Source organism: Pempheris klunzingeri, chromosome 22 (assembly GCF_042242105.1).
Source record: "Pempheris klunzingeri isolate RE-2024b chromosome 22, fPemKlu1.hap1, whole genome shotgun sequence".
NCBI classification, from domain to species: domain Eukaryota; kingdom Metazoa; phylum Chordata; class Actinopteri; order Acropomatiformes; family Pempheridae; genus Pempheris; species Pempheris klunzingeri.
The window spans coordinates 2033419-2055306 of record NC_092033.1 but is presented as its reverse complement, the minus strand read 5'-3'; the positions used below and the strand labels follow the sequence as shown (position 1 = coordinate 2055306).

At 45.9% G+C, this 21888-nt stretch overlaps 1 protein-coding gene across 1 annotated transcript; it reads right to left on the bottom strand.

Annotated features, from left to right (window-relative positions):
• Nucleotides 1-2011: 2011 nt before the first annotated feature.
• Nucleotides 2012-16624, bottom strand: slc38a4 (solute carrier family 38 member 4). The gene is made up of 15 exons (XM_070853504.1): nucleotides 16486-16624; nucleotides 16186-16282; nucleotides 15626-15741; nucleotides 14024-14097; nucleotides 13571-13663; nucleotides 13396-13477; nucleotides 13207-13289; nucleotides 12645-12703; nucleotides 11272-11523; nucleotides 10011-10090; nucleotides 9768-9868; nucleotides 9549-9673; nucleotides 3215-3359; nucleotides 2254-2351; nucleotides 2012-2128 (listed from the first exon to the last, which is right to left on the bottom strand). The coding sequence occupies exons 1-15, from the start codon at nucleotides 16608-16610 to the stop codon at nucleotides 2024-2026; spliced, it is 1635 nt and encodes a 544-aa protein (XP_070709605.1). The 5' UTR covers nucleotides 16611-16624; the 3' UTR covers nucleotides 2012-2023.
• Between the last annotated feature and the right edge of the window lie 5264 nt (nucleotides 16625-21888).

Below are 21888 nucleotides of genomic sequence, written 5' to 3'. Positions count from 1 at the left end.
TGGCGTGTATAAGCTACAGAAACTCGCTGCCTCTTTTCTGAGACTTCTGGGAAAACTGTTTTTTTTTTTTCTGAAGTAGGCCGTTGATTTAATTCATCCTGATACGACGAGTTAACATTAAAACATGAAAATGGATATATAGAGATCAAATTTTCTACAAATATACAAGCTTCAAATAAAAGAAAAAAACCTACTGTCATACAGCAAGAGAAAAAAAAAGATCTAAGACACGATATATATATTTATATATATATATACTAAAACAAACACTGGATTGCAGAAGACTTGAAAGCCAGAATCCCCCAACAACCCACTCACTCACAGACGAGTGTCAGTGTACCATAAAATAAAGATTATTTACAAAGCATATACAATTGTCCAAAAAGACCATGTTCGTAATCCAAAAACATGCATGTAATAAACTATTTCATTTGAAATATCTATTTGTTTCATGTACATAGATCCGCAAAGGATTTATAAACGTTGTCCACTTTGGCTGGATGTGTTGGTGACACATTAACGGCATCAGAGGAGGAGGTGAGACGAGGTTTTGATGCGGTTATCAATGTTTAGAAGCCAATTGTCATATGGAACAATCCAAAAGGCACAGTTTAAAAGAAGGTCTCTGTCTGATTGGTGAGTGTTCAGCTTCACAAAACACCGTTTCGGTTTTCTGGAAGACTAAAACTAAATGCTGTCCAATCAAAATCAACTGTTGAGATGTTTCAGGACTAAAATGAGCTAGCTGATGTGATACTGACTACGTGTTCGTGCTCTAATATTCCACTATTATTCTGAAAAACGACAATATGCCACGTGCGGGAGTTTGTTGCAGGATACGTAAAGAATACATCATGTCTGGATATTCCCAATCCGACCTTATTCCCAACGTAGTCGGCTGAGCAGGAACATCGTCTATTTCAGAACGAGGAGCAAAAAACCGTAATATGTTGCGCATGTAAACGTAGTCGCTGTTTAGCATCCAGCTTCTTCCACATCGCCACTCGGCAAAAGGAATATTTTGACATCCAACTATTCTTTTGACCCAAACAGCACATGATCACGTTAAAAACACAATAAAACGAAGGCTTTTCCTACATTACGTTTAGGTGGGTTTTCATTCAGTAGTGATGAGAAACATTTTACTACTTCTTTACTATTTGATCTGTTATTTTTGCACATTATAAATTGTTTTTTTTTCACATTTTCTTTGCCAATTACTTAGAAAACACCCTGTGGTAGCGTTCCAGCCCCTCGTGAAGGCTAATAAATTATTCCAGCATGTGTGTGTGTGTGTGTGTGTACTGCGTGTTGGAGATTTCACTTCATACGACCTGAGGAGCCATATGAGGCCAAATAAGATATTATGTGCAACACTTGAGTTCAGTAGACACACACTTCATTATGTACACTGATACCTTGCATGTTCAGATGCCTCCATAAAATACTGAGAGCGGCTCCAGCTCGGTCCAAACTGTATGTGCATGTAGACTTTGGCAAAGCTACTGTTTATGTGTGACTGCTTCAGTAACTCAGGGGGGTTCTGCAGGTTTAGATGTGTTTTACTGTGTGTTTTATGTGTGTGTGTGTGTTTGCTCTTCACACAAAGTGAAGGACGACACACTCCACCTCCAAACGTCCCCTTCAAGTACACAGAGGACTGAGGGGCTCGCATCGTCTTTCCAGCCCTGCAAACGTTCACAGATCTGCTTCGGTCGACGGCTGCACAGTGTGTGTGTTTGTTCTGTCTCTCCAGAGCTGGGAAGGCTGAAGATGATGATGATGATGATGATGATGATGGCTGCCTTGGTACCACCAGAGTCTGGTGCCACATCCAGAGTTTTACAGCAAAAAATAAGAAATAGAAAGTGGGCGAAAAGTCTCCCTCCAGTGAAGTGAGGATGTGTGAAAGTGGTGCAGCTCCTTCTGCAGGTTTTTATGATCGGTGGCGTCGATGATCGGGCCAGAAGAGACGTAGGGGTGTAGGGGAGAGGGAGGGTGAGGTGAGGTGAGGTGGGGGGGTTTAGTGGCCATCGCTGGAGCCCTGGGGGTTGTGGATCCAGTCGAGGACGATGAGCGTCAAGCTGCCAATCATGAAGATGATTCCCACGACCAGGAAGATGGCCGCCTGAGGAGAGCGATCAGATGGAGGTGAAGGTGTGATGATGCACAGCAGGGAGTCACGTTTTCATAATGTTATCTGAGAGACACGATACAGTGAGAAAGACGCCAAGTGTGTTTGTGCACTCTTACCCCGATCTTCTGCGGGGAGCGGAGCGGCACCGACTTCACCAGGCGGAGGTAAAAGGCAGCCGGGAGGATGAAGATGAGCAACGTGGCTGCAGAGGAGCCTGTGATGGGAAAACCAGGAGGAAGAACTGATTCAGCTGATCAGACACTCAAACGTCAAACACTCAGTGACTTTGTCCCTTTTGTGGAGAGACTTTCCAAGAGTTTGTGGAGACTTGTTGGCCTGAAAGTGGGACCGAAATGCGTCATGGCGAGTTCAGACTGGCCCTGGATTTCCTGAGAGTTGATTACTTTTAGGTTTGAGATGTTATATAGTTAGAAGAAATTTAAAATCCAGGAAGGATCCAGCACCTTCGATTAGTGTTAAACTGGCCTGGAGGCGGCTGTCTCTGTGATGCTCCAAAAACTAATCCCCATTTTTCCCCCTGGACGTGTAACATTACCTTTTATATTTAGTATAAGAGCTGCTTTGTTGCTGCTTCACATAAATCAGCTCTGCCTGATCGCTTCACTGGCTTCACCAGCTAGCATCTGTTAGCATGATGGAGACTTTTCAATGTGGAAAAACTACCTGACAGCTGCTCTGGTTTGTCTAGCAGAGACTTTCAGTTTTATTCAAATTGAAGATTTTGTCAGAGGATTTTTTTGGACGGTGACGTCATTCGAAGCTTCACTAAACACCTCCAACATTAAACTTCCAGCCCCAGCTGTTTGCAGCCTGACGTCAGGGGGACGTGGCTAAACGTTGGTGCTGGGAGGTGCAGCCAGAACGTGAGCGATTAGATCCGGGGGTCACAGACGGCTCACGCGACCGCACAGCTGACGGACACGATGCTTTAAGCTCCTGCGGTTCCTCCGTCGTTACTTAACCAAAGAAGCCCTGAACTGAAGGTGCTAATCAGGCCTGAAGCAAACTGCAGGGCTGTTGCACAGATCGCTCCATACTGGGGGGGGCAGGACTCACCGATGAAGCCGAAGATGTCTCTGATGGTGGGGACGAAGATGACCAGCATGTTGTTGAAGGCCAGGATGAAGGCGGCGATCAGCATGTGGCGAAGCCAGCTGAACTCCCGGCCGCTGAACAGCAGCGTGGTGATGGAGGAGCGGATCTGAGGGGGGGGGGACACAAAGTATTGACATTTATTCCACAGATTCAGACAAATCTGCTCATTAATAATAATAATTATTATTATAACATCAACTGTTGGTGGATCTGCAGCTTCAACAGTTTCACTTTGGTTTGATGAAATGAAAGAAATGCTGCAGTAATTAGACTCGTGCTCCCGAGAGCTCCGTCGAAGAAACAAATTATTATAACAGTGTGCACGTCTGCGGCCCGGCCCGAGGGCTGAGTCCAACACTTGGCTGCTGACTGAAGTGTGTCAAGTGCTACGAGGCTAGTGTGTGTGTGTGTGTGTGTGTGTGTGTGTGTGTGTGTGTGTGTGAGGGCGAAGCAGAAAGAACCAGGAGATCCCGGCTAAGACTCCTGGAGCTGCTGAGCCACAGGCAGCCTGCTCAAAGCCTGCAGTGGGTGAAAGGTCGCGGGTATCAGGTGAAGCCTGAGGCGGCGACAGCTCGCAGGCCACAGGGGGAAAGGTTACGAGGGGGCGGGGCTTATGGCGGCCATTCAAAAAGGCCGGGGATTATCTCCCGCGGCGCAATGGAACCATGAGATTGCATCAGCCGGCAGTGAGAGGAAAGGAGGGTTGTCTTTACACGAAACCGCTGTTGGCACTTTTTTTTTTCTCCTCCTTCCTGTTTCACCACAGTCCCACAGATGAAAACCACCACGACTACATGTTTAATTACAGCTGTGGCGAACACTTACAATGACAAATAATGAGATGCAACAAGAGTTTGTTTGTTTTTTCTTCTTCTTCTTCTTGGAGAAAATAACTTCTCTATCTAACCTGAGAAGGAGGCATGTGCAGAACACCACAGGCCGTCTTTGAATCCTTTCAAGTCTGACTTAAGCACAAGATTTAGATCCACTTAGCACGGCACAGTGGGGGGGAAACAAAAAAAAAAAACCCCACATTAACTGGATTTTCTGCGCTGTCAGATTGAACCAGGTGACCTTCATCGTGACCGTCAGGAGGCGCTGGCCTGCGCTTCTCTGCCAGAAAGGTGTCACCGCTGGAGCCAAAACTTATTTCTTGTGGGAGATAATGACAATAATTTATGTGAATCTCTTCAAAAAAATTCTCCAGGCGAGCCCCCCCACCCTCCCGCTCCCACCAGCTGTTGCATAATTGGGCCGTCTTGGAAAACTAGAGCCTGGACGCGGCATTTCTCTCCAAGGCTCCAAACTATTCAGCGCCCGGCTGTTAGCTGGCGCAAAGCCTTTGGAGTTCACCGTGTGATATTTGCACTTTTTACTCTGCACTATTTACCTGTCACAGGCCTGCACACACACACATAAACACACACACACACAGTTTGTGGATGGACTGGTTGCAGGCGGCCGGATCAGTCTGGGTTCAGTCAGTCGGCAGCAAAGAGAAGCAGGACAGAAACGAACCATGTGCACCTGAACTCATGTTTTATTGCTAACAAAAGGTTTTGTTTTCTGCAGAAGACTGTTAAACATGTGAAGTCGCCCTCTGGAGACACATTTGTTTTTCCCCCCCCACAGCCACACATTTGAATTTCCACAGATGCTGTGTGTGAAGTGAAACTCACACAGCAGCAGGGTGAAAGTCCCCTCTTTGAATTAAAATATATCAACAGGAAAACCCAGTCAGACTGAGTGTTCGACTACACGGGCACCGAAGAAACACTTGAAACTAGACAGCCGGGTCACAAAATGTGCATTTACCGCATCAAAAACGAGCTGGAGAGCAGAACAGAGCCCAGACACGAGGCCCTGGATGCAGAAATGAGCTCTCTAGTGGCGACACTGCAGCACTTCAGCTCCACTACAACCTCTGTGCAGGATGGTGCAAACCACACAGACTCTCTTTGGGCTGTCAGGTCCTCAACAACACTCACAGTGTTTTCTTTAGCTCTTTAAATCATCTCCAACGGGCCGTTTGACCTCTGTGGACAAGAGCTGTCAATATTTCTATTAATACTTCACATGCAGACATACATGTTATTGAAACAAGACAATCAATAAAATGATCCAGCTGCTACTTTTCCACTGACTGTGTGCAGGAAAGTTTCTTTTCATCCCCTGATTACAGTTTGCACCATCTTGACCACACGGCCCACACTTCCTGTTTCTTCTCTCCGACATCTCTATAAATGGATATCTGCATAAGAACAGATATTTAAAACCGATTCGTCGTCACTTGATCGCCGTCTTTTGCTAAAACGGAAACCAAGAGTGACGAATCTGTTGCTAGAGATGAAGGAGAAGGAGAGAACCCAGCACACAAAGAGGCCCGAATAAAGACGGTCAGACATAAAGGTGACGGTGGTGCCGTTAATCGGCTCGTCTGCAGCCTCTCCCATGGCTTCGGCCTCCAGGAGGAGCCTGAGAACTGGGGCACGTTTGACTCCACGTAAAGCCCTTTCATTATGTGCTGGATCCTGGCAAAGCCCTGTGTGATCTGGCCTCTGTTAGCATGTAACCTTCACGTGACTGCACACACACACACACACACACACACACACACATCCTCTCCTCTCTCATATAGCACAGACAAAACCAATGTTAATCTCTAGCTGAAGGTCGGCTGCGTTTTCCCCCCAAAATGAAGGTCAGCAGGATTCAAGGCGAGATTCTCAAATGTCAGAGGGAAACTTGGCCCCGCTGCGACTAAGTAGCTCTTTTGATCCGACGCCTCACAAGTTCGTCAATCTTTCGACCGACGAGAGCGGCGCTCGGTTAATTAAACATTCCCCACTCTGCACGTTTCTGCTCAGGAAATTCACGCACAAATCAACCTTTTTCCAAACGACGCCGGCCGAGTCCCGTCACGCCAAGCAGGCAGTGACTCACACGGAGAGGGAGGAAGGTCTTAACACAACCTGACAGGACAGGAATTTGCTTGACATTTTTAAAAGCCTCGTAGCTGCGGTGGAATTTGAACCTCTAACCCCGGCTGTGTTACTGCCTTGCTCTTTTCACAAAGTTACAATTCACCACAGCTGCTCGCTCGGCATCCCATGTCAGTCTTGTGTTTCTCTGTCCTTATCGAATTTTCATCTCCTCCGTTATCTAAGTCCTCCCCTGTCCTCTCCCTCTCAGGCTTGGCCTTCTCTGTTGCAAGTCAAGTTAACTGTATTAAATGCAAATGTCAAAAAAAGAAAACCAGACGACGATAACAAAGGAAACACAGACGCTGAGATGCCGCTCTTTTGGATTTAGCCTCATTGATTTGTGTCTACGTGCAGCAGCTGACTGAACAGAGCTCTGCAGGGATGAGTCCTAAAACCAGGAAGTAACTTTGCCTTTCTGCACTTCCCTCCTCTGTTAGTCAGTGTTGTTGTTGCTTAGAGGCCTGAAACAAGGTTCATGGTTAAAACACGCTGCAGAGATTTGGCTCTGCAACATTAAATAATGACTAAACACCCCGTTCATCCCATATTCTGCACTTCATGATATTATTTACATGGTTCAACGTTCAAGAAAAACACATTATTTTTCTTCATAAGTGAGAAACTTATGATTTCTGCTCTTCTACAATCGTAGTTTTTCATCTGACTGCAGTTGTAGTTCGTTTATAGCCAAACGTCTGCATTTACGCCTCAGAAATGATAAACGTAGAGTTCATCAGTGAAGATTATCCTGCTGAACAAGTGTCGTGAACTTTTGTTTGCCACAGAGCTGATCTGTCTGCGATGATCCAACATCCACTGGAAAACCTGCTGTTTTTTTGTGTGGAGGGAACCATGAAGATGCTGAAACACATCGTCCCTGCAGCGCTCTGCTATAAATAAAAGAATAAAAAGTAAATAACCTGTGTGTGAATGTAGTTTCAGGGTTATTTAAAACTGACAGCGGCTCGTCAAGAGTCTGGATCACCAGACCAGAGCACTTTTGGTGTTTTAAATGTTTTAATGGGGTCAAAAAGTGACAATTTTTGACCAAATATGCAGTTTTACCTTTTGAATTCTTGGTTTTTTTGTACTATATAACAGTATGTGTTCATTTGTCTGTTTTCTTTATCTGCACACATGAAATCTGGACAAACCTGCACATTTAGACCATTTAGATTTTCACCTATTATTACAAAAAAAAAGCCCAAATAAACTAAATTAAAGGGACATAACTCACTAAAATCTGGCCCCCGTCCACATTTTACATCCCTGGGATACAGATTCATTCCCCCGCGGCCACAAGCAGACAATCACATCACTTCTCTCTGCCTTTGATGCAGATTTCTAACAATTCCATCAATAACACAACACACTGAGAGGATTGTGCAGCCCGGGCAGAGGTTTGTGTTTCTGTCTCTCACCCCCCATCACCACCCCACCCCACCCCCTCATATCTCTCTCTCTCTCTGGCTCCGCCTCTCCATCTCCCTGGTGGTGGTGGTCAGGGTGAGGGTTTTTCCACTGTCCACTCTGAGCCTGTAAACTTCCACTGCAGAGAGAGAGAGAGAGGGAGAGAGAGAGGGGGATCCTCTCTCACATCCCCCCTGACAGAAAAAACAGCAGTGTCTGCCGCGGGCTGTGTGTGTGTGTGTGTGTGTGTGTGTGTGTGTGTGTGTGTGTGACAGTGGGAGATGGGGGACAACGGTAACATCCAGTGTGAGAAAGCAAACATCAGCTAAATGGCTAAAAATGCGGTGACACCTGAATCTGTGCACGTGAGACTTTGGACACATCAGAGTGCAGCACATACGTGTGCAAGCTGACATTCTGTGTGTGTGTGTGTGTGTGTGTGTGTGTGTGTGTGTATCCCTGGCATGCAGTCATTGCTGCATCATTCTCTATCAGCACTTTCCACTGACTGCATATCAACAGAGCTGCTGCCCCCTGGTGGCTGCCTGCTGCACCTGCAGCCGCTTGAGAAATTACTGACAAGTAAGCAGCTGTTTGTCTTCACTTAAAACCAAGTGTGTGTGTGTGTGTGTGTGTGTGTGTGTGTGTGTGTGTGCATGACAGCTAAAACGGGGCATGAAACTTCCTCTGGCCAGCAGCCATTTTTGTTCTCATGTCAGACAGGGGCCAAGCTAAAATTAGCCCATGAACATATATGGGCGGGAGGGAGGGAGGGAGGGAGGAAGGAGTGTGTGTGTGTGTGTGTGTGAATAAATGTGACTCAGACCACAAGATTTAGTAAGTGGACATCACTCACAGGCCTCTGCTCCCATGTTGGGGGGAAAAACTGGGGAGCAGACACACACACACACACACACACACAAAGTAAGCGAAGCTTTACAGTCGAGATCTAAACATCGTGTGTGTGTGTGTGTGTGTGTGTGTGTGTGTGCTGGTGTAAGTGAGAGGTGTGGCTGTGAACGACCTCGGCCCGTGTACTGTGGGATCTGAGATGACGACACAAACGGAGCTCCAAACTGAACAATTTGTTCTTTTCTACTGCCAGGAAAATAAAAACCACAGAAATAAGGAACACAGAACACGTCTGTAAGCAGGTAGTGGACGTCGCAGGGGGAGACTTTGTGCACTCTATCAACCAAATTATATATGAGTGCTTAAAGGATAACTACTAGTTTTGCTCTATATTTAAATATTTGGGGTTTTAAATGACCAAACTGAAATGGGTCCAGTCGGCAGTGAACAGCCTGTACCTGCTGCAGTGTTATCCTTCAAGGCAGCTGTGTCAGGTCAAAGTAGGTCCACTAAAAGTGCCTGTTTTTGCCACTGACAGGCTCAGGTTGTTATTCTAAGTGTCTGACAGCATTATGGAAAGGATCCCTGCAGAGAGAGACCTGGAAGATTCATTTTGTTTAGCAAGAAACAGCCAGTGTGTCGCACTATTCACATCCACCAGACTCTATTGACAAAAATGCTAATTTTGCGTTGCAGAACACAGGGGGTTGCTGGTCTTCTGCTGCCTCCATTTTTAAGTTTGTCTGTGTTATTGTGTGTTACACAAATATTGTGCTGGATCCAAACTAACCCTTTAAGACCCCAAAGTCATACAATAACACAAACAAACTCAATGATTGAGCCAGCAGTAGATCAGTCGCTCCCATGTAAAATTACTGTTTTTGTCAATGGAGTCTGGTGGCGATAAAACAGATATTTTTGGTTAAAGGATTTTAGCCATTATGGCTTGAAATGCTAGTTATCCTTTAAATGGGAGATGACGGACATTTACATTGATGTAAAAAGACGCTGCTACATGAGGACAGCGTGTTCATGGGTGATGTACTTACAGGGAACAGCACGATGGGGACAGTCAGGGTGACGGCGGTGAGAACGGCCAAACGCACCAGCAGCAACATGGTGTCGAACTTATACACCTTAGTGAAGGTGTGGAGCAGCTCTGCCTCCACGTTGTCTGTGGAAATGAAGATACTGTTGTTTAAGGCGACTGAACTTTTGTCTTTCTGGGTCTCTTTTCTGAGCTGGCTGTCTCTGCACGTGGCTCTTACCATAAAAAGTGAGGTAGCCGAACAGCGCTGACAGCATGTACATGATGAGCATAGTTAAGATGGACAGGTTGGACACGTTCTGCATCTTTTTCCGGCTGCGACTGTGGAAACACACACACACACACACACATGCAGGTTGTAGAGAGGTCTCTGCAGACGTTTAAGGTTTATGGTCGTGACTCTGCAGGGCTCCGCAGTGAGGAAACCGGTTTCATGGGGGCGTTTCCCCTGATGTGAACTCACTCTTTCAGCTCGCTGTAGATGGGCAGGACCTCTGGGTGGCAGACGAAGGCAAAGGCCAGGATGGGCACGGTGTACGCCGTCTGGAGGAGAGAGAGATGAAATGCTAAGTCCCATAAATTCACCTTCAGGCTGAAAAAGGGCAGCCGTGGCGCTGATAGCTGATATAAACCTGCGTGGAAAAGGGAAAGTAAAGCACGGAGGAAAACTTCCCTCAGGGTGTCGAGCATTCACACGTTTGATCGTGCGGTTTTTGGCCTGGAGTCAACCGCTGTCATCTTTAGCTGGAATTGTTGGCGAGTTTCCTGACTGTTATAACGAAAAACAGGCTCCGCCGACAAGCCGACGCTCATGATAAGTGTTTGATTAGTCAGCGCTTATTCAGTGTGGACTTCATTCCTCAAACTGGTGATTTAAAGTCCAGAATGGCTTAAAAGGAGCAGGAATCTGATCAAATCACTACAAAACACTGAAAAAATCAGCTCTATGTCATTCTTATATTGATTTCGAACCATGTAGGCCCAGGCACAGATCCATCCACACACACATGAATGTGAGAACACACCCTGGAAACCTCCACCTTTACTAAACACTTCTCTGTGAATAGTCGGCTTTCTGGTTTCTGTTGGATCTGAAGGTTGTAACAAGCATTCCTGAGTGAAACGCTCTGCTCACATGGAGGAATATTATCAATAAATATCATTATAACCAGCGCAGGGTGACTGACCGAAACCCTGACTAGTTTTTTTTTTTTTAAATCACTCAAACGCACCACATCTTCTCCCTGGTTAGCAGGACTCAGTCAGCAGACCTTGAACGCACCGTTTGTTGCTGTCTGATCTTTATCTGCTTCACAGTTTGCATGATGATCCAGAGTAATACTGTATGGTGTGATGTAATTTAGGCGAACTAACCCTTTAATCTGATTTGATTCAGATCTGCGGTTTGTTTGGAGGCTGCAGTTTTATAATTAACTATTATATTTATTTAATATCGGCCTCTATTTCATCTGCACCTCATACTTAATGTTTTTATTTTGTTTTTCTTGTTTTTTATTATTTTGAAACTACATGGAACCACTAAAAGGTGCTTCCTGTTTCCTCCTGTTCCAACTTTGTTCTACCATGTTTTGTTTTTTTTTGGTATAATTTATTGCAGATATCCCACTTGTAGCCACACCTAGTACTCAAACTACAACTCCCAAGAGGTGGAGCCTCTGCAGTGAATCCAAAGTGAGCTCATGTTTCTCCAGCTTTCTGCGCACCTGAGAGTTGAAGACAAAGTATTTGGGCGTGCACATCTCCTCGTCGTCGGGGTGGGGCTCGAAGTGCACGCCGGTGGAGCGCTGGACGTCGTGGCCGCCGGGGACGGCCGAGGAGACGTCGGCCCGGGAGAAGCCCATGTGCTCCGAGGCGTTGTACAGCCCCGGCATGTCCGAGGCGTTGACGCTCAGGTTGGACGAGTGGTGGTAGAAGAAGGGCAGCGGGCAGGGAAGCTGTGTCTTCTTGTAGATCATCTGGGAAAACAGGAGGCGGTGAAGCTCAGTAACACCAGAGAGCAACAAACATGTTCTTCATGTCTTATTTGATTTAACTCGCACTTTGGTTTTTATCTTTTTATCAATTTATCTGCTTATTATTGTTGTGTCCATGGTGGTGGCCACTTTTACTGGCTTTTGCTGCTGTAGCACCAGGATTTCCCCTCGGATCAATAAAGTATTTCTATCTATCTATGTATCTATGTTCTGTTCTGGGAGTTTATATTTGATCTTTTGTGTGTTTTGGGGTCATTACAGGTCTCTCTAACTCTTTTTTCTATATATTCCTTTCATGTGTTTTGTTTTTATGTATGAAATGATTTTATATTGGGATATATTTTCCAACAGACATTTAAAACATGGCGCTCAGATGGGTCGTGCACCCTGTGGCGGCCATATTGGAGGTCCTAAACACTGAATACAGGAGGATGAGGTCAGACCGGATGTTTACTGCTGGTAGCAGTGTTAGCAGTTATCACTGTTATCGTATTTATAACTAGAATACACACTGTTGCCCATAAAGTTGGAATAGTTGTTCCCAAAGTTGTTAAAGCCTGAATCCACAGTTTGGTTTAAGTTTCACTGTGATCTGTTTGGAAGAGTTTGATCAATAAAGTTGAGCAGATATAAACTTTATTTAATTTACAATCATTTCATGAGAAGATGAAAAAAAAACATTTGATTCCAACTTTACCTGAACCAAGTACTTCTATTTTATTCTATATAGGACCTCTATTTTCTATATTTTATTTGTTATTTGATATCTATCGTGGTTTAAAACGGGACCTGAGAACGTCATTTCGTACCTCCCCGTGTGTAAACATGTGTTGGTGTGACAAATAAAGTTCCTTGAGTCCTTGAATGCAGCTCATTATGGGTTTAAACTGACTTCTAACATGTAAACATCACGTTAAAAGGTGCCGGACTTCATCAGCAACAGACAAAACGGTAAAACGACGACGTTCTGTTTCTGTTTCAGTCTCATAAAATCACATTTCTCCCCAAAAAAAAGCTTTTAGAAAACAACTGCTGCTAGAAAAACAGCTCATTTGATCCATTCTGAAGATGTAAATATAGATTTAGCTGCGTCATGAACTCACCACGCCCAGGAAGAAGACCATGCAGGAGAGCGAGAACCCGCTGGTGTAGCCCAGGTAGCCTGAGGAGGAGCAAACATCAGCGGTTTAAAAAAAAAAACAGCGGCTCCAGATGCTTTTCTACAACTCGGCTTCTGTTTTAACTTAATTTCGCCGCCTGTCCTCAGATGTGGGTCACGTCCCCCATCTGGGTTGTGACCCAAATCCTAAAATAGGCAAATCTAAATGTGATAAGAGCGGCCGGGCAGCGAGCTGAAGCGAATACCTGCAAACTAGTGGAACACAACTGCTGCTGTGATTTATTAGAGTCGATTCAGACGCAGATCTTTGCTTCTTTGTGTCTAATTGTTTTAATTACAGAAGGAAGCACTCGTTAGTTACATGTGAGCTGCACAGCCGACTGCAGGCTTTAACAGCAGTGTTGGATTACGGTCGCTCCAGATTGCCGGAGCTGACTAAGGGCTCGACTAGCGTTACACTGCTTCACAGACAGCTGCGACAACATGGAAGTGAAGCAGTGAGACAGAAGTCAGGCTGCAGGAGTGTTTGAGTTCATGCTGCTTACCCAGATTCTTCAGGAGAGACAGGGGCAGGATGACCCCGATCGACACGAACACCACCAGGTAGTTCCCGTTCAGGTACCATTCACTGGAGAGGGGTTACAGTGAGGTCAGAGTCTGGACCGCACACACACACACACACACACATATAAAACACATTTATATCTTTAAAACACACACACACACACACTCACCCAGAGCTTTCCTCTAAAGCCAAGAAGGCTCGGATGACTTCAGGCAGCTCGTACTTCACGATGAACAGGTAGCTGGACATGGCTGCAGGACGGCGAGGACAGTTCAGTTACAGCAAAGTGACACACACACACACACACACACACACACACACACACCTGAGAAATCACTGCCTACCTCCAATATTCTGCATTATTATGGATCCGAACGCTGCCATCTTCCCAGGCCAACCGAACGCTCGCTCTCCCAGCTTTTCATAGATGAGGGATCCTGCAGAATTCAAGGATTTTAAAGGGTGTGTTGCAAATAAAATGTATTAAAAAAAAACACTTTATAATTCAGAAAGTGGCTCATAACCTCCTCCTGCTCTCTGGTGGTCAGAGGGAAGTGATCTCTCTGCCTCCGTACTCAACAGAAATATGTTCATCATATGTCAATATATTACACGCTGTGAGCAGTTCAGTCAAAGACGCTGGAGAGATAAAACTATCTGTTTCACAGCAAAGATTGGAGAAAAGTCCAAACAAGTCTCTAAACCTCTAAGGGGTCTAAAACAGTTGTTTCCCTGGTTGTGGAGTAAAAATCTTTGTGGAGTTTGCTGAGCTTGAACACGTTTGCTTGAATACCGACCTCCTTCTTTCGCGGTGACGAGGAGCAGATGTACAGAATATAAGGAGAGGATGGCCACGCCGATGAGGAGGATTCTGCACAGAGAGAGGAGAGGAAGAGCAAAAGGTCGTCAGCGGACATTCGAGACAGCATCTGTGTATAAAGTCCACTTTTAACAGGTTAATGTAGGAAGTGAGGAAGATGTGATATAACGTCGATGTGGCTGCTTTGGCTCAGTATCAGAACTACGTCAGCACATCCATCCACTGCTTCGTCAGACAGATAAGAGCTCAACCTTTACTGCTTCCAGCTCGCTCTGATTTTAAAGTCGTGATCACTGAGCGTTATTCTAACAAGAGCAGGACGAGAGCTGGTAAAACATCTGCACCCGTGACGTTGTGGGAGATCAGATTTGCTCAGCCGACGTTACGTAATGCAGGAAAAGCTGTTCGGGGCGCTCAGCGGGATGGTAGCCTGGTGCAAGTCAGGGTACCATCGGATAGACCTGAAGCTGACAGAGGGGATGGGCTGCATGGGTGGGATGGAGGGGGGGTGTAGGGTGACGGCGTGGTGTCCGATGTTGGAAGTGGCCCGTGAATGCTGATAATGGATACGCACGGGTCAGACGGAGCAGAGCGAAGGTGAAGGCAGAGCGGCTCAGCGTTCCTCACGGGGGTCCGATCAGGGTTTCTGTCTGTCCCACAGGTCGGTCAGCACATGAACACGTGACTTGACGCTAATGAACTAATGTGGGGACTGTTGAATCCTTCACTCTGGAGTCCTGAATCGTTGGGTCTCTCTTTTAATCGGAGAGTCTTGAGATAACGCTGTAGTTAAGATTGATTGATGATATCAGCATGCTAACAGACTAAACTAAGATGATGCTCACGTTAGCATGTAGCTGAAAGCACAGTTGTATATGGAGAAACTCACAGAGCTGCTGTTTCTTAACATCTTAAACTAACAGCTGAACATTTTGTGACTTTTATCTGGAAGAGCTACAGTGAAGTGGTTTGTATGGTGAAACTTCAAGTGTTAACGTGCAAATAAATCCTAAAAAAAAGACCTAAAATGTGAGGAATGTGTTTGAAATTTAGTGTTTCCGGTTCCTTCATCTCAACATCAGTGGGTTATTTAAGTGGGATTTTCTTTAGCGGCCTGAAATAAGAAGTTTTCATGTTTTGTTCTGCGGCTTAAAATACATCAGTAAAAACTTTTATGTGTCTGAAAACCACTGAGGTTGTCGACGTTACACTTCACAGCCTCTAGTTCATTCACAGCTTGCACATTTCTTGATGAGTGTTTTACTAAATCTTCAGACTGTAGTGTTGCTGTGTGGTGGTGACGCTGAGCTTGTTGTTTCTGGTTGCATTTATGGTTCAGAAACTCTAAACTTGGTGTTAATATGTGAAGATTATCTCACTGTGAGCATCATAAACTGAGCTGAGCTGAATCATGGCATTCTTTCCTTTGGGTTCAACCCAGGAAGATTAATTCATCTCATAATCTGTCTGCAAAAACGGAAACTTTTAAGAAACATCAGCTCATCTGCTCCCAAAGGTCGGTCTTGTCCCGTCACGCCCTCTCTCTCTGACACACCCTGACATGCATGCCGTCACTCACGTAAAGAGCACGATGCCGGTGTTGGCCATGGCGAAGGAAAGGCCCAGGATGCCGCTGCCCATGATGGCATTGCTCAAGTTGAAGACGGACATCCCGAAGGAGGTGTGGCCGGGATGCTGAGAGAAAAGACAGAGAGAGACGTGTGTGTGTGTTAGAGAAAGAGTGGTGAAATATTCAAAACTGGAAGCAGTAATGTAATCAGCTAAAACATTTTCCCAGCGTGGCAACAAGGAGAACAACATTTTGGCGGACTTGCCTTTAGTTAATACTTTGTCAGCCTCACCCTCTCTTTGATACTGATCCCCGTAGTTACCTGCTTTAACCTCAACTCTTAAGTGCCAGCATTTCCCAGAATGCCTCTTTTCAGTCATAGTCTCATTTAATCCAAAATATCTTTATTATTTGTTTAACAGTTTGGACGTTTCTCTGAACCAATAAGCTTTCATAACATGCCTAACGTTACTTAATGACTTCCTGCTTTATGCTCCTGCAGTCTTACCATGTTTTAGATTTATATTAAAACGGACAAACACAGACTACATATGAGTAAATTCTCTTACGTATTCTTCGTGGTATTCCTCATATTTCTTCTTCTTCATTATTCCGTTTGACAGGAACTTCTGGTCTTCTCCGTCATCGTTGTCGTCCAGAAACTGACTGCTAGGACCCCGAAAAAAGAGAAACCAAGCCAACATTAACACGTGCATGCACAGACAGCTGAGTCTGTATTATATCAGCTCTGTATGCAACATCCTGGCTGCTGTGCACAGGCCCCGCAGTAACCTGGATACAGTAAAATGTTAGAAGGAGCGGCATAAATAGAAATATCGAGCGACTACGGTGCAGAAAACGCTGCTGACCTGTCGATGGTGGCCTTCTCAGAGTCGATGGGCTCGGTGTAGCGGTCGTCCAGGCTGTCGGTGCTGTCGTCGTCGGCCTCTGTGGCCACTTTCCTCAGCTCCATGCGATCCACGGCTCCCGGCATGGTGGTGCAGAGCAGGACGAGAAGCGGAGAGGGTTCGGTTTTCAGGGTATCAAGAGTTTGGAGCTCACAGGGGGCTGTGATGGGCTGCTTCCTCGACCTCAGCTGGACCTGGTTCCCAATTAGAAAAGCCTAAAAAAAAAAAAAAGAGAGAAGCATTAGAGGACAAATTCAGGCAGGTACTTGCTCTAAAAATTCATGACAGGAGCCAGTTTTCAGCTGGTTACAGGCTTGCAGACATGTTTTATCTGCTTTTATCGGCCTCAATGGAGCATTTTGACCTTGATGAGGAACCCGTCTGAGTGAAACGGGGCCCGCAAACCCGTGAGCACCGTTTCCTGGAACTGAGGGACTGTTTATGTTACCTTGAAGAGGAAAGCTGGGCCATGATGCAACCATGGTGCCTCGTACAGCTTCACCAGCACCAACTATCTCTTTCTATATTTAATGGTAAAATACTAAATCTAATAAAATACACTACATGTCTCACCTCTCTTCTATCTTTAGAAATATTTTACAAGCCGGCATTGACGTACATTGAGTTCACTGGCTGGAGTTAAGTCAACAAACCCTAAAACCAGGTCAAGGATTCAGCGGGTTTATGAGGCCGTCTGACCGCCACCATCAACAGGCCGCCTTGTTCGAGCGCGTTTCCTCGGCGGCACCGGGGGCACGCGCTTCCATTATCCATCTGCAGCATTCATCAGTCGGTTATGTAAGACGGCGAACAAAGCCTGTTATATTATTGTGATTATAAATGCTACCAACAGCCAAATTATTTACACTTTCCTGTTTGTCGCTCGCACAAAGAGCTCTTTGACTGGGTGGAAGGAAAAAGTCCTGGCTGCTGCTCGCTGACAAACGGCGGAGGACGACCAGGAAAATGTGCGGCGCTGAAATGCGGCCAGAACGCAATTTAGAGTTTGAGTGCGAAGGGACGGCTGCTGGGTTTGACGTGATTAGTGTTAACGGAGTACGACCGAGGCAGGATGGGTCACCCTGCACCGACTGAGCTGCAAATTAAAAACACAAGTGACAGTGAGGCTAACCGGTCTTGATGAGGATCTTTGTCTGAGTGGCAGCAATAACAGACACTGGTGTCTGTTATTGCTGCTGTGTGACCAAAGCAATGGAATAAAACTGTGGGCTGGAAAAGCAGCACAGTAATCAGACTTTGTAGACTAGTTGTTGGTTTTATGTGTAAAATCTTAAAGTAACCGTCAAACAAACATTGTGGAGTATAAAGATCAGTGTTTTAGAATCAGGACGACAAACGAATAAACATCTAACTGATGTGTGCAGATGGAAACATATAAATGTAGATAATAAATATAAATATATGTGAGAAAAGTAAATATGGGATGATGGTGTGCAGGACAGTAAATAACGTGTGCTTAGGTTTGTATGTGACAATGATGATGCACAAGTGTGAAGTCACATGAAATGTTCTGTGACTTTCCACCACTGGTCAGCTTGTCAGACGTACCAGCAGCTGCTCGTTAGGCAACAGTTCCTGGTGAAGGAAGTGTTTCAGCAGCAGGATCTTTGCATCACAATGTGTCGAGTGTTTACAGCCAACGGGCCTCAGAGGTGCTCAGAGGTGTAGCAGCTCTCCACCTCGACCCTCCGCAGCACCAAACTCTTTTATTCAACACTTCTGGTCACCGATAGGCCGTCGCTCTCTCTCTCTTTCTCTGATCTTGCTCTTCGGAAGTCGGCCTCTTTTAGAACCTGATCTCTGCGGCCCAGCAGATTAAGCGGCTACATTACCGTTAACAACCACATCACACACACCAGCACACCCAATCTCTCCGTGTCGCTGTCTGCTGCACGGCGACAGACACACACGGAGGAGGTTTTCACTTTTCCTCGCCAAAAGGATTAACTTGTCCAACTTGGTTAACTTCACGCCTCCCCGGGTCTCATAGCCGCGCTCTTACAATCACAATATGACAGACGCACACGTTTGGCGGCGTGCCACTCGGCACACGGGGATCAGACCTGTGGAGCTGCGGGTGATTCGCATGTGCGGTTAACATGATGTGTTCGGGCTCACGCAGGAACGCCTCCACACAGCTTATCTTCTAAGATCCCTGACCACTTCTGAACACACGGTGTCCTCAGGGTGCCCTTCACAGCTGTGTTTACAGCTGTTTGGGGCGCACACACACACACACACACACACACACACACACACACACCGGCCAACACACACCACTAAGCTGCTGCTGCTGTTATTTCACAATGACACAAATTCATTCAGCTCTTCATTCGCTCCTTTTTTCATTTGTCCCACAGTGAAACAGTGTTGGACAGTTAATGATCAGCATTAAAAAAAAAAAAAAAACCTTCACCAGTGGATCAAACTAGGATCAAATAAGCTCCAGTTAGACATTCAGAGTCTCAGCTGCACCTTTTCAGCTTCATCTGACTTGCAGAACATCCTGTAGAGTCTGTGAGCTGAAGTCAATCAACATTAAGAGCAAAAAACACAAGACCAACAAAAAAAAACTAATTTGCTCTCAATCCACCAAATGTTTGCATAGTTTCAAAATAAAAGCCTTTGAATTGTGCTTTCTAGAGGAACATCAGACCTTTTTTCTTCTGACAAACCCCCGTGTCTCCACTCTGAAAACACTCACAGCCACCCAAACAAACTCTTGCATCAGCCACCAGCTCGGAGAGAAAATTCCTCCCAGCAAAGCACACCGCACAAACTCTGCTTGACTTGTGACACAGAGAGCAGCTGTGCCTTCCTCAAACAGGCTGTTCAGGAGAGAGAAGCCAGAACAAAAGAGACTTTTACTCCCCAAAAAAAACAACCTACAGTTTGGTCCTCAACAACTCCCCCACTGGCATTTTGAGTTTGTTCCAATCAGCATCAGAAAGTTGGAACTGTTATTATTCTCATGCAAGAAGTTTCTTTTAAGCAAAGTACTCACTTAATCAAAAGTTCCTCAGAGATGCTCCAGGATTGTGGCTTTATTTTCTCTGTGAGATTTCAGTGTATTTTGAAGACAGATGACAGACAAGTGGATGGGCGAGGAGCTGCAGCTCTTTTGTAACTCAGGTGAGGAAGCAGGCTTTTAAAAGGGAGGAGGGAGGGCCTCTGTCCACCAATGGGAACCAGCAGAGTCCTCTCAGCCCCCTCCTCCTTTGAGCACGGTTGTAAGCACACTCGTAACTCCCCCCAACACACACACACACACACACACACACACACACACACTGGCTTGACAGAAAGGAAGAAGGACAGACTGAGAGAGAATCTGAATATAAAGTCAGAAAAGAACTCCTTTAATCAGCCGCCTGTGATCTAAACGTCCAGTGAGTGAATCTAAGGCGACACGCCGACAGCATCAGACTGGAGACACCAGAGCGCACAGACGCCGTTAAATACCCACGCTCGGTCCAGGACCGGGGTCACATGACGCGCCACGTGACCATCAGGTTTCATACTGGTGCAAAACCATACACACCAAACTCATGTGGGGAATGATGGGAGGCCGAGGTCACACGGAGCTGCTGGCTTATCCTGGGCGAACTCATCAAACACACACACACACACACACACACACACACACACACACAGTTGTTTGCACATGCAGCGGCGTGCATGCAGATGCCCATCAGTGCTGCGGGCAAATGCCAGTGGTTTTGGGGTAGGCTGTGCCGCTGTCCGGCCAATCAGAGCACAGCGTTGGTGACTGATGTCGCTGTGCCCAAGGTCATGTTCTTGTCAGGGATGAGGCTTTATCTCGAATGGAGGAACACACACACACACACACACACACACACACACACACACACACACGTGCAGCAGTGGTTTCTTCCCTCGAATCAGCTGCTGACGTTTAGTCTGCTGAGAGAAACCTGCAAGAGGCGACTCCATCATGAATGAAGGCGGGCAGCTTTTTAAAAACTCTCCTCAGCTCACAGGAGTGTTGGGAGCGACGCGCCACAGTAATCTATTACTTTTAACATTGATAAAGTAACAGAGCGTGTGGAGGGCCAGCCAGCGGCGGGGAAACGTCCCACCAAGGCCCTCCTACAACGAGTTAGTTCCACCTGATTACCACTCATCGCTTTCACACCTTCTCCAACTCTTTTGATAGGTCCGATGTGTGTCGTGACGGTGAGCTCTGGTTTTGGTTTTGTGTTTTTGGATCCAAAACAGCGCTGAGACACTTTGATCGTTTCTCATTCGGTCTACTGCTTCAGCTGTTATCAATACATAAAGGTGACAGGAATCAATCAACAATATCATAAACTCAAAACCAAGTCATTAGCTGACTTCCTGTATAGTTTTGTTAGGAGATGTAGACTCTTTTCTGCCTATCAGGGCCAAACCTCCCATAAAAAATACAAAGGAGCGTTTGTTTATTTGCACCCAGATGCAAATAAACAGACTATTTACATCCAGTCCAGTAACGCAGCATGAAAAACGTCCTGAGCTGGAAGGTTTGGTCACAGTTCAAGGTTTAGGCTCCAAAACCACTTGGTTTGGTTTAAGAAGAGATCAATGTTTAGGTTAAAATAATGATCAAATCAGAAATATAGGCTCAAATGATGACAGTGACACGAGTGCACAGACGGTAATGTTGTAAAGTTACACATTACTTCCTATCACGAACACCTAAAACATGTGGTCAAACTAGAAGAATCCAAAATGTCGAAAATCTGTCACGGTTCTGCAAATCAGGATAATCTCAGTCTTTATGGTACATTTTCTGTCTCTTCCTGCTTTCTGCTCTCCGTCACTCACCAGACAGATTTCGATTTGACTTATGTAATCGTCTTTATCCAATCACCACCAGTGCCTGGACTCCAGCTGGGGGAGGAGGGGGGGAGGGGGGCATCCCATCCCATCCCATCCCATCACACCCACACATTCATCGCCCCCTGTCAGTATGATGATGGAGGTCTAATCACCACTCACTCTTCTCATTTCACACCTTTATCATGCTGCACTTAACTAACTGACCGAGGCAGCGTTAGAGCAGCACCTCTCATGTTAAATCGCTGTTTTTGTCAATGGAGTCTGGTGGTTTTGAGCGATATAACATCTTCCAGCTCTCTCTCTCTCTGTAGGGATCCTTTCCATGATGCTGTCACACACTTAGAATAACACTCTGAGCCTGTCAGTGGATCAAACAAGCTCTTGTAGTGGACCTACTGTGATCAGGTGCAGTTGCCCCAAAGGATCACGTTGCAGCCATCACTGAGGTGATCTACTGGACCGATTTCCAAATGTTTTAATACCGACCAGTGATTTTAAGTG